The following is a 13,676-nucleotide window of genomic DNA, read 5'->3' on the forward strand; positions in this document are numbered from 1 at the left end:
TGTGGTAGTGTAGGCGTGGGTTTTGGGAGCGTGCAAATCCATTTTTCAGCGTGCCTGTAAAAAAGGCCTTTTAAAATTTTTGCCAAAAATGGACATGTGGCAAAATCAAAATTGCCATGCGTCCATTTTGGGTCTGCGACCTTACCGCTGGCCATTGACCTAGCGGTAAAGTCTCACGCGGTAACTGGGCGGTAATGACCTAAGCATGCCAAATTGCACTTGGCGCCCATTTGGGGTCTGCGACCTTACCGCCAGCCATTGACCTAGCGGTAAAGTCTCACACGGTAACTGGAAGATAATGACCTACGCATGCCAAATGCCACTTGGCGCGTATCCACAAATAAAAATTATGTTTTGGCCACACGTATCGGATGCACGCCAAAAATGAAATTACCGCAAGAGCCATGCAGTGGTCTGATGGTAACTCCATTTTGGCACGCGTTGGGCGCACATAGACGCATATGCGGCTTAGTAAAAGGTCCCCATAGTAAGTAAGGCACTAGCAATACAGAAGGTAAGACTGTAAACAGCCTCTTATGAAATGCTGACCAGCGTAAAAGTACGTGCTATGACAGAATGGTACAACCGTTTCCTTTAGGCATGTACAGGGCAGATTTTGGGGGTGGGAGATTATAGAATACATGGATCCACAAGCGTGCTTTATAATTATTGGCACAAACATTTACCCCTGTTCCAGGGTAGGTGTAAATGTCCAAATATGTGATGCAGGTCCAATTTCAGCTACTTTGGCTAGTATTTTATAAAAAGACAAGTAGGTGTTTACTTCCTATATAATAATTCTCACCTCCAACGTTCTGAGGCTGCCTGGAACCGTGGAAAAGGAAAGTGGAGTAGATAAAAGTGATGTCATTCCTGAAGTGCCACTGATTGGCTGCTATGACATGCTGCAGGACGTTCAATAGACATGAGTGGAACTGAACAAAGCAAGTCTATGGTAAGCAAGGAAGCCCATTGGTTAATCTCTGATTCCACTCCCCAAAGCAACCGTCATTCCTATACACTCAAAAAAAAAAAGGAAACCTAGGAACTGCTTCTCATTGCTGTTTTTACAGCTGTTTCCACTGGACAAAAGGAGGGGGGAGACACACAGACCCTGCAACTGGGAGGGGGGAGGGGGGACCCTGCAACTGGGAAAAAAGGAGGAAGAGATGGAGGGGGGACCCTGCAACTGGGAAAAAGGGAGGATGGGAGGAGGGGGGACCCTGCAACTGGAAGGAAGGGAGGGGGGGGGGCACCCCTGCAAATGGGAGACATACCGGGGGGGGGGGGCGACCCTGGAACTGGGAGAGAGGGGGGACCCTGGCACATACTCTCATTCTCACACACACACTCGCACCCAGTCTCACTCTCTCTGTCACACACACTCTCGCACATTCACTCTCTCTTACACAGTCACTCTCACACACACTCTCTCAAACATACACACTCCGAGGAAAACCTTGCTAGCGCCCGTTTCCTTTAAAACAGAAACAGGCCTTTTTTACTAGTGTCTTTATAAAACTGACTTTTAGAGTCTTTAAAACTAGCAACAGCCTAATATACATTAGATGACGTCAAATGGTTTGAGGGCAGTCTTTTATTTCTAAAATTCCACACAATTGGGACTGAAGTCATTCTTAAACTGATTTTGCCAGATTATAAAATAAAAAAAATATATATAGATCAAAACCTCTAAACACGCTACTGGGAAAGACAAGTATCTAGCTTGATCTGCATTATCTGGATCACCAATTATGAACCTTTTGTTTAAAAAAATGACCCCCACTTTATCCAGAACCCTATCGGTAGTTAATGGAACAGATCCCCGCATAGGCCTACTGGGCCCAGACCCAGGGGCCCAAAGATCTAGGAGAGCCCTTCTCATTAGTAAGGCGAGCTTTGTGTAGTAACCAACCTAAATATACCGGGGGTTGTGTTTTTCAGGAACGTGTTGTTGTGGTTTTCAGGAACGTGATAAATCTACCAATCTCTATATTTCATATTTTATGCAACCTACTTCCACTTACATCATTTACGTCAGTAACATTTTGTCAGTTGTTGTCGATACTGTTACTGTTAAATGGATCGTAAGCTTTTCAGTGCAACTGCTAAACTCAAACTACAAAAAGAAAATAATTGGTAAAAAATATGAAACCAATATCGACTTTTGGGTTTATGTTTTTGTTGTACTTGGCAGTTGTGGCCGGGAAAGGGAAGGGGAAGGTGGTTCTATGTGCTAATTGGCCCAGGGTCCCACAAACTTGTGATTCGTCCCTGGGTAGATTGGAGCCTTAGTGAAGTTCTGATTTCCACTGGAAAACTAGAACATGCATGCAATGGACAAAACCAGAACCAGCTCTGCTTTCCTCTGATGACCTGGAGCAATTTGATAACCCTAATGTTCCCCTCTTTCACAAGGACTTGACATCTAATCACATGCATTTCATACTCAGTACCATGTGTGTGTGTGTACTGGAGTTCGAAGCACAGAAACCCTTTTCTTCCAGCAGCAGCCAGCTCACAGAGGCTGCCCTGTTGTGGTAAAATAGCCAATGTCCTGAAGGAATCGAGGGAAGAGGCGGAAGGGATTGCAAAGTAGAGAAGTACAGATTCAGTCACCAGCAAATATCCCCTTCCCCCTGTGCCCACAGGAGAAAACTCCAGTATTTCGTCAATGAGCAATAGAACAGAGAGTAAATGAGACAAAGGCTCCTCTTCCTTACCCGGGGAAATAGGCACAGACAAACAGTTCTTTCTTCTCTTGGCCATCAGTGCAGGTCTGCTTCTCACAACCCAGCCTGCTGGATGTGGCCCAGACCAGCTGTAAGAGAGAGAGAGAGAGAAAAAAAAATCAGACACCCACACACAAAGTTTCTGAGATAAGCTCTCTGCAGTGTCTCCGTATCCTGCATTTGTTGCAACCAAATGCAAAAGGGAAGGAATTAAAAAGATGTTTATCACCTGGAATATCAGAACACATGAGAAGATCACACAGGCCCCCTCTTTAGATGTCTCAGGGGTACATGTGAGGTCTTAAAAGCATAATTATGCTTTACAACTTTTTTTTTCTGTTTTTAAAAAGGTATCATAACCAACTAAGGGCCCTGAAACAGGGCCCTTAGTTGGTTATGATACCTTTTTAGTGCTAGCGTTTTTAGTCCATGCTAAAATTAGCACGTGCTAAACACTAGAGTTGCCCGTATGTTTCTATGGGCAACTTTAGCGTTTGGAAATTGCTAATCATTAGCACACGCTAAAAACATTAGTGCGTCCTTAATGCTGCTTATATTAAACAGGGCCCTACGTTTACAGTTTTTCCTGCTGCAATAAGGCCTCTAGAACCCAGCAATAATAGAGACTTCATATGTAATGGTTACTAGTTTTTTACACTTTGATGCTTGCATAGGGCAGCTTTCCGTCAAAACTGCACCATTTCTCTTTCACCTATTCTTAAGGATCATTCTAAACCCAGTACTCACCCCAGGATCCTATATATGGCGCGATCCCAAGATGAGTCATTAACAAGTAATAATTGGATGCAAACAACCAATTATTGAAGTTAATTGGCACCAATTGACATTTGTGTGTGCATCTGGCTGTGCACTATTCTATAACGTACGACCACCTACACTTCCGGAGAACACTAAAAACTTACCTGTTTAAAAAGGCATACGCCAACCAATACAACATAAATGCCTGATCTCTGCAACAAACAAACAAACAAACAAACAAACAAACAAACAAAACGTAATAGACATAACACAACCCTTCTGTGTACGATTCCCTTATGTGACTATCCAGCTTATTTTCGAAAGTGATAGCCGGCCATCTTCCGACACAAATCGGGAGATGGACGGCCATCTCCTAAAACCGGCCAAATCGGTATAATCGAAAGTAGATTTTTGGACACACTCACCGGCATTCCGTCACGGAGGCGGCTAAACTTCAAGGGGGTGTGTCGGCAGGGTAGTGAAGGCGGGATGTGGGCGTGCTTATGAGATGGCCGGCTTCAGCTGATAATGGAAAAAAGAAAACCGGCGATGACGAGCATTTGGCCGGTTTTACTTGGTCTATTTATTTTCACGACCAAGTCTCAAAAAGATGCCCAAACTGACCAGATGACCACCGGAAGGAATCGGGGATGACCTCCCCATACTCCTTCAGTGGTCACCAACCCCCTCCCACCCAAAAAAAAACTTTAAAACATTTCCTTCCTAGGAGGGGAAGCCAGTCGGCCAGCTCGTAAAAAAAAAAAGGATTTTGCTGCTCAGTTATGTTATGACTAACTTGTTCTGGAGTGCTGTATTTTGTGATACTGTTTTGAGAAATGTTCAAGAAAGACTGCATACAAATTAAAAAAGTCCCTGCCGTTCATTTTCCCTTGATGGCCGTCCCTGACGTGCACTTCCCTTAATAGCCGTCTTTCTCTCCGAAAGTGCACTTCTCTTAATGGCCGGCTTTCTCCCCAAACAGGGAAATCAAAACAGTTGTTGCTCACAGTGGGATTTGAACCAGCCACCTCTGCATTACAAGAGCCATGATGTAACCACTTGGCCACAGCGCCACTTACTTGGCTGTCCCTCCCTTTTGATTATACCCCTTCAGGTCTCTCTCAGCCAATCACAGTATGTTAAGCTGTCGGTGAGTGGCTGAGAGAGACCTGGAGGGGTAAAATCAAAAGGGAGGGACACCCAAGTAAGTGGAGCTGTGGCCAAGTGGTTACATCACTGGTCTTATAAAGCAGAGGTGGCTGGTTCAAATCCCACTGTTACTACAAAAAAAGCAGTGTGCAAAAACTTTTGATTTCCCTGTTCAGGGAGAAAGACGGCCATTAAGAGATGTGCACTTTTGGAGAGAAAGACGGCCATCAAGAGAAAGATGGCTATTAAGGGAAGTGCACGTCAGGGACGGCCATCAAAGGAAAATGCACGGCAGGGACTTTTTTCATTTGTATGAAGTCTTTCTTGAACATTTCTCAAAACAGTATCACAAAATACAGCACTCCTGAACAAGTCATAACATAACTGATCAGCAAGATCTAAACATCCAGAAGTACCAGTGCACTACGAATGCTGGCCCCTCCCATGGCCAAATGCCTTGGATTTGGCCGGGTTTGAGATGGCCGGTTCCAGTTTCCATTATCGCTGAAAAACAAAGTCGGCCATCTCAAACCCAGCGATCTGTGGCATTTGGCCGGCCCCAACCGTATTATCGAAACAAAAGTTGGCCGGCCATCTTTTTCGATAATACGGTTCTGGCCAGCTGTTGCGGCGCCGCCAAAATAGATCGCCGGCGATCGATTTCACCGGCGCCGTTTGATTATGACCCTCCACACCACATGAATGTTATCTTACCACAACTTCACTATGTATTTGTTTACACTGGAGTCTACAATCGCCTCTCTGGTACTATGTAAGCCACATTGAGCCTGCAAATAGGTGGGAAAATGTGGGATACAAATGTAACAAATAAATAAATAATCCCAGGCACCGAAATCCCATAAAGGATGATGATCAATACTCTGGCGCTATTCTGAATAACGCCATAAAAATACCGCCAGAGAAATGCAGAAGAACAACAACCTAATGCTCAAAGCTAATGAGATGCAAATATAGGGGTGCTCATAGTGAGCCTTAGGGAGTTCCACGGGAGGACTGTGCTTGGTGCATGTGCAGAAGAGTTCAGCGCTAAACTGAGTTCTTGTGCACATGCGCCTGATAAAACCAGAATTTGAAGCACACATTGGCATCTGCTTTCTGCAGCCTAAATATGTGTTTTTAATTGTTTTCTGGATGCTTATATTTAGATGCAAGTAATAAACACCAATGTTTGCTTTGGTTGTTTTTTTTTTAAGCATGGCCACTTTAAATTTAGACGCAGGTCAAGAACGCCAATGTGCTTCACGTTCAGGTCTGCGGTTTTTCACAACTCTCAAGGGCTTGCATGGGCTTCCTTGTGTTTCCAAAAGCTAGTGAGGTAATTAAATTTGCTGACGACACAATGTTCTTCAAAGTTGTTAAATCACAAGAGGATTGTGAAAAATTGCAAGAGGACATAAGTGCATAAGTATTGCCACACTGGGACAGACCAAAGGTCCATCAAGCCCAGCATCCTGTTTCCAACAGTGGCCAATCCAGGTCACAAATACCTGGCAAGATCCCAGAAACCTCAATACATTTTATGCTGCCTATCCCAGAAATAAGCAGTGGATTTTCCCCAAGTCAGTTTAATCATGGTCTATTGGCTTTTCCTTTAGGAAACTGTCTAGACCCTTTTAAACCCCCGCTAAGCTAACCGCCTTTACTACGTTCTCTGGCAATGAATTCCAGAGTTTAATTACATGTTGCATGAAGAAACATTTTCTCTGATTCGTATTAAATTTACTACTTTGTAGCTTCATTGTATGCCCTCTAGTCCTTGTATTTTTGGAAAGATTAAACAAACAATTCACATCTACCCATTCCACTCCACTCATTATTTTATAGACCTCTATCATATCTCCCCTCAACTATCTCTTCTCCAAGCTGGAGAGCCCTAGACGCTTCAGCCTTTCCTCATAGGGAAGTCATCCCATCCCCTTTATTATTTTCATCGCCCTTCTCTGTACCTTTTCTAATTCCACTATATCTTTTTGAGATGCGGTGACCAGAATTGAACACAATATTTGAGGTGCAGTCGCACCATGGACCGATACAAAGGCATTATAACGTCCTCACTTTTGTTTTCCATTCCTTTCCTAATAATATCTAACATTCTTTCTTAGCCACCACAGCACACTGAACAGAGGAATTCAATGTATCATCAACAATGACGCCGAGATCCCTTTCTTGGTCGGTGATTCCTAACATGGAACCTTGCATTACATAGCTCTAGTTCGGGTTTCTCTTTCCCACATGCATCACTTTACACTTGCTCACATCTACCATTTAGATGCCCAGTCTCCCAGTCTCATAAGGTCCTCTTGTAATTTTTCACAATCCTCTCGTGATTTAACTACTTTGAATAACTTTGTGTCGTCAGCAAATTTAATTACCTCACTAGTTACTCCCATCTCTAGATCATTTATAAATATGTTAAAAAGCAGCGGTCTCAGCACAGACCCCTGAGGAACCCCACTATCTACCCTTTTCCATTGAGAATACTGACCATTTAACCCTGCTCTCTGTTTTCTATCCTTTAACCAGTTTTAATCCACAATAGGACACTACCTCCTATCCCATGACTCTCCAATTTCCTCTGCAGTCTTTCATGAGTACTTTGCCAAATGCCTTTTGAAAATCCAGATACACAATATCACCTGGCTTGCCTTTATCCACATGTTTGTTCACCCCTTCAAAGAAATGTAATAGATTGGTGAGGCAAGATTTCCCTTCACTAAATCCTCATCTCCCTCCTTCTCCTTGAAACAATGATTTAAAGGGGGGGAATGGAGTTAAGTGACCCCCCCCATTTGATGGGGGAGGGAAAGATGCCAGGCAAGGGGGATGGGGTTGTCATGCCTACTCACTTTGGGCTCAGGCCCGCCCAAAAGCGCTCCTGGGATACACCATTACACATGTACGAACCATCGCTCATAACAAAATGGCCTAGAAAACCCAAATAAAACAAAAATTCCTATAAATGACACAGGAAATGATACAAAAAGAAAATCTTCCGGTTACCCATCGCTAAGAGCTTTGACTGTCAGTTTAGAAGTACAGGACCTTTTACTGTGTACACTGAATGTCTATACAGTCATTAAAGGACAACTGAAGTTTTTGATGACCATTTTGCAAGCAGTCACCACTCGGACAAACTTGGCAATAGTTCTTTGGGAGGAATCTCAACAGTGCAATGGATAAGAAAATGTCAGATCGTGAAAAGAAGGAACATTTATCAGGTGTTCCAAAGATGCATTAGCTGTTTAAAATGAATTTTCATTAGTGGATGTTTAGAGACTTAAAACTTTCATCAGAAAGAAATTACACATGCTACTTTCAGGCACATAAAACTTATTCTAAAACAGATTATTTTTTTTGAGTCCTGTGTTGTGCGTAGGAGTAACATAATACCTGAGAAATCAGATTGTTTAGTCTGATCATGCTCCTGTACACTTTAGTCTTAAGGGCTGGGATATTTTGAGGGATAGAACTAAGGCCTGGCTGATGAACAATTTGGCATTGTTGGAGCCACTATTTATAGAGAAGATAAAAACCTTATTGAAGAATTACATAACATGAAATGATAATGCAGAGGTGGGTCTGAATTACACAGTTACTTGGGGCAAATTCATTAAATATGGTGCAAGGGAAAAAAAAAAGAAAAAAGTAAAACTGGCATGGCTTAAAGGAGAGTGGGGGCAGCTGGAAAAAAGGAGCACAAGGAAATGCAGACAGGAGAGCTTACTTGTTGGTAATGCAAGGGGAAATCAATGCCCTTAGTGTTGGGAGAAGTTGAATTTTTATATAGGAAAATGGGTCAAAATTAGTACTCCTTTGGGGGAAAATTGACTATTGGCATTACAGCTTAAACAGAAGATGTCACAGAGTGCTATTGTGCAAATACAAAATGAAGAAAGGGTTTATGATTTAGTTCATATCTTTTTCACTTGTAGCCTAAGATGAAGTAGGTATACTAATAACCGACAGGATGATTGGTCCACATTACTCCCCTGGGCTGAATTCGCCTATAACTACGGTCTCCACACTGCCTCTTGTACGTCACCGTTTTTTTTAAATAAGAATTTAAATTTACAAGCAATAAAATAACTTGGCAGAAATACAGAGAAAGTAATACACAAAAATTATTTCAATCAGGTAATTCTATACTCTTCTTTAGATCACAAAATAGGGAGAGTGAAACAAGACAAGGAGATCAATTAAACAACAGTAAACAGAAAAAAACGTGGTATTAACCTGATTATCCCCAGTTATTATTTATCTGAATCATTATTCCACATTGATCGTCTGGTTGGCTTCTTCAAACCCAAAACAGTATATATTCAATTAATTTTGTTGGGAACATACTTATTGTCCAATATTAGTAGAAATAATACACCTAATTTCATTTTTTCTCTTTTAAAACCAGAAATTATTTAACAATGTGAACACTTGAGTCTCTAATCCAATTCCCACTGACTAAGGTAATCCCAGTTTCACAGGCTTCACTCCTTTTGAATTAATATTACTAAGTAATAATTTATATTACTAAGAAGAATCATTACAAAGGAGAATAACATTTTCAGGAAATATTTCTGAGGAAATCTTTAGGAGTCATACCCGGAACTCTGGAGCCACTTTTGAAATTGAGACCAAGGAAAGATCTGGTAGAGGATTTTAGTCATGTTTGATGTGAACTCAGCTTTCAGCTGTTCTCTTCATCTTAGACAATTAAGAGCAAACGACCCCTGACACAGGCGCTTCACGCTGAAACATGGCCCGTGTTGGGCCAATGATATTTGATGTACAATTAAAGGTTTTGCCCCACTTGTGAAGGCTCCTGGTGGTATCCAGAGGAAAATTCCAATTTCACCTACATGGAGCGATTGAGGCTTCGCCAAAATTTGAAGGTGAATTGTACTCCCCAGTCAGAGACAATGGACATAGGTAAGCTGTGCAATCAGGGCCGTGCCTAGGGTCTCTGGCGTCCCCCTGCAGACTATCAGTTGGCGCCCCCCCTGCAGACTATCAGTTGGCGGCGTCGGCGTCTCCCCCCCGTGAAAATAATCGCTCACCACTTGCCACACTGACAGGAATTGTCAGCAATATTCTTAGAAACAAACTGCTATACATTGCAAAATAAGATAGCAGATGTAAATTCTCAAAGTGGACATATTCCAAACACTAAAATGAAAATAAAATGATTTTTTTCTACCTTTGTTGTCTGGTGACTTTCTTTTTCTGATCATGCTGGCCCAGTATCTGATTCTGCTGCTATCTGTCCTCTTAACTCCGTTTCCAGGGCTTCCTTTCCATTTATTTATTTCCTTTCCTCCTTTCTTCTTCATTTCTGGTCCTCGGCTTCTCCCTATTTTCTTCATCCATGTGCAGTTTTTCTCCTCTCTTCCTTTTCCCTCATTTTATCTCCTTCATCTCTCTTCCCTCCCCTCTATGTCCAGCAATTTCTCCTCTCTCCCTGAGCCCTGCCCTCCCATCCATGCTCCTCTGTCCCCTGCCCCCTCCATTCATCCCTTTCCAGCAATTCCCTTCTCTCCCTGAGCCCTGCCCTCCCATCTATGCTCCTCTGTGCCCTCCATTCATCCCTAATTAACTATCCAGCAATTCCCCTCTCTCACTGAGCCCTGCCCCTCCCATCCATGCTCCTCTGTCACCCTCCATTAATCCCTATCCAGCAATTCCCCTCTCTCCCTTCCATGACCCCCCCACGTCGCATCCATGCTCCTCTCTCCTCTGTCCTCCCGCTCCCATCATGTCCCAGTTGGCCTGGCCCGCCCTCTTCTCCCCTCCCCCTTCGCATCCATGCTCGTCTCTCCCCTGCCATCCCCCTCCCATTGTTCAACTACTGCCCGCCCTCTTCTCTCCCACCAACATCCCTTTTCTTGTTTTTTCTTTTTAAATTTACCTCCGTGGCGGTCCAGCAGCACAGCGTCAGTGAAGGAGGCGGTGCTCGCCTCCCGACGTCGGGAGCGCCGCCTCCTTCACTGACGCTGCGCTGCTGGACCGCCATGGAGGTAAATTTAAAAAAAAAAAAAAGAAAAGGGATGTTGGGGTGGGGGGAGGAGAAGAGGGCGGGCAGTAGTTGAACAATGGGAGCGGGAGGGTGAGCGAGGTGAGCATGGTGCGGCGGCGCCCCCCAGAGGGCGGTGCCCCCCTGCCATGCTTACCTCGCTTACCCTGTTGGCACGGCCCTGTGTGCAATTGGAAGATCTCCCTGAGAAAGAGCTGGGTCAAAGTAACTGTAGTTGGTAACCCATAAAGAGGCACAAAATGGGCCATCTTCAAGAAACAGTCCACACCATCCATGGCAGTGTACCAATTACAGCGGGGAAGATCCATAATGAAATCCATTGCAATGTATGTCCACGGACCTTAAGTATGGAAAGCAGTTGCAGAAGGCCCCAAGGACAGGAATGGGAAGGTTTCTGGTGAGCACACACAGGACAGGCCGAGACGAATTCCTTTATATCTTTCTGGAGAGTGGGCCTCCAGTATGAGCGGGAGATGAGCTCCATGGTACCTCGAATTCCAGTGTGACCAGTGATTCTAGACTCATGTCCCCATTTGAGGACCCCCTCCTGAAGTTGTCTAAGGATGATAGTCTTGTCCTGCGGTACCAATGTGACAGTAGCGGTCAAGATTTGGGCTGGGTTGATAGCATGATGGAGATCAGATGTCTCTTCGACCAATTCCATGGATCGCTACAGAGTGTCTGCTTTGCTATTCCTTTCCACTGGTCGAAAGTACAGTTGGAAGTTGAAATGTGAGAAGAACCAGGACCATCAGGTTTGTCGTGGATTAAGACGCCATGCCTCCTGAAGATATAACAAGTTCTTATGGTCAGTCAGTACAATGAAGTGGAATTTGGCCCCCCACAAGTAAGTGGCACCACTCCTCCAGTGCTAGTTTTATGGGCAAATTTTCCTGGTCTCCTATGGTATAGTTTCTCTCAGTTGGAGAAAACTTTTGGGAGAAGAAGGCACAGGGAAGCTGTTTCCCGCAAGTGTGTATCTGGAATAGGATGACACCCACTCCGATAGCTGAGGTGTCTAATTCAACATAGAATCTTTTCCCATGGTCAGGGTGTCATAGAATTGGAGCTTTGTGCCTGCTTCAGATGGTTGAATGTGGCTATGGCTTTGGGTGGCCATTCCTGGGGATTCACCTCCTTCTGGGTAAGAACTGTCAGAGGTGTTGCGATGGTAGAGTAATTCAGGATGAACTGCCGGTAATAGTTGGCAAAGCCCAGAAATCTCTGGAGAACTTGGCAGTTCAGAGACTGAGACCAGTCAAGAATGGCAGACAGCTTGGCCAGGTCTATTCGTAGCCCCCAAATCTGAGATGATGCACCCCAAAAAGGGTAATTCATAGCATTCATGAACACATTCTCCAACTTGGCGAATAGCAGGTTCAGATGCAGGTGGTGAAGCACTAGCTTGACATGTTGCCTATGTTGTTTCAACAAACAAGAGAAGATCAGGATATTGTCAAGACAGACAAGAACACATTTGTACAACAAGTCTCAGAATATGTCATTAATGAAGTTCTGGAAAACAGTAGTGTTGATGAGACTAAATGGTATGACGAGATATTCATAGTGCCCAACTCTAGTTTTGAAGGCTGTTTCCATTCATCCCCTTCCTGGATCTGGATGAGGTTATAGGCTGTTCATAGATCTAATTTAGTGAAGACACAGGCACCTTGGAGATGGTCAAATTGTTCAGAGATGAATGGTAAAGGATATTTGTTCTTTAGGGTAATTGCGTTCAAACCCCTGTAATCAATGCACAGCTGCAGCCCTCCATACTTCTTGTCTACAAAAAAGAATCCTGTCCCGGCCAGAGATGTAGAGGGACAAATGAACCCCTGCTGCAGATTATCTTTGATATAGCCAGACATGGCTTCAGTCTTGGGCATGAAAGCAGATAGACTCTGGCCTGGGGAGGTGTCTTCCCTGGTAACAGCACAATGGGACAGTCATAGGCCCAGTGATGTGGAAGGGTCTCAGTCCGTTGTTTAGAGAAAACATCTGGAAACTCCCAGTAGGGTCTTCTTGACCTCCAGCTTACTAACGGCCACTGACATGGGGGGGTGTGATGCAGCTCAAACACCGTCCACGACAGGGTCAACCCCAAGCTGCTATCTGACCCTGAACCCAGTCAATCTGGGGGTTGTGCTGTTGTAACCAGGGAAGGCCCAGGGTGAAGGGATTCACGGTCGTTTGTAGAACATACAGTGTTATAGCCTTCCTATGCAATACCCAAATCCGGAGACTGAGCGGGAGTGTTTTGGTCTTGATGACTCCCTGAATGTGCCCATTGGGGATGGGTCAAGGCATGTTTTGTGTGGGGATATGATAATGAAGTTGCCTCCTCCCCTGGCATCTATGAACGTTTCTGTGAAGAACTCGGGTTCCAAATCAATAGTGGCTGGAACTAATAACTGGGTATGGGGAGTTGTCGAGAGGATTCTAGTCCTGCCTCCCCGGCCAGAACTAGACTTGCAGGTTGCCCGGCTTCTTAAGGCAGCAGTGGGCATAATGCCCTTTCTTACCACAATACAAACACAAATCCTGTGTCCATCTCTGCTGCTTCTCTTGATCCGAAAGCCCCAGACAATCCACCTGCATAGGTTCCCCATTGCTGGCGGGTGAAGCAGACTTTGAAGGGAGAGACACAGGTTTACGCTGCAATGTTGGAGCCAACCGAAAAGGCCTGCAACCAGCTTGGTGCTCTAGGGCTTGCTCTCGGAAAAGGATATCCACTAGTGTACATAGTAGAATGAGATTGGAGCTGATTCCAAGATGGCGCTGTGAATAGACGCACCTGTGTTTGCTCCTGGAGGCTGCTGTGTTTGTGAGTTTGTCTCGGTGCCTCTGTAGCCTCGTTAACCATGGGGAAGCGGAGGGGGAAGGTAAAGGAATTTCCCTCGGTTCCTGTGACCTCCTCGACGATGAAACAAACAACTCTGCAATTTCCCAGGCAGCAACCGGGTCCTCAGGGAACTTCGACCCCCACTGCA

General features: G+C 44.5%; 1 protein-coding gene across 3 annotated transcripts in view; it reads right to left on the reverse strand.

Annotated features, from left to right (window-relative positions):
• LOC115470438 (C-type lectin domain family 18 member A-like) overlaps positions 1 to 13,676 on the reverse strand; it is a 221,084-nt gene that overhangs the window by 105,141 nt on the left and 102,267 nt on the right. For all 3 annotated transcript variants that reach the window (XM_030203619.1, XM_030203618.1, XM_030203620.1), the window contains exon 4: positions 2,724 to 2,821. In XM_030203619.1, coding sequence (XP_030059479.1) covers positions 2,724 to 2,821 — 98 coding nt within the window. The remainder of the gene's footprint in view (positions 1 to 2,723; positions 2,822 to 13,676) is intronic.

The sequence above is a fragment of the Microcaecilia unicolor genome, chromosome 5, assembly GCF_901765095.1.
Source record: "Microcaecilia unicolor chromosome 5, aMicUni1.1, whole genome shotgun sequence".
In the NCBI taxonomy this organism is placed as follows: Eukaryota; Metazoa; Chordata; class Amphibia; order Gymnophiona; family Siphonopidae; genus Microcaecilia; species Microcaecilia unicolor.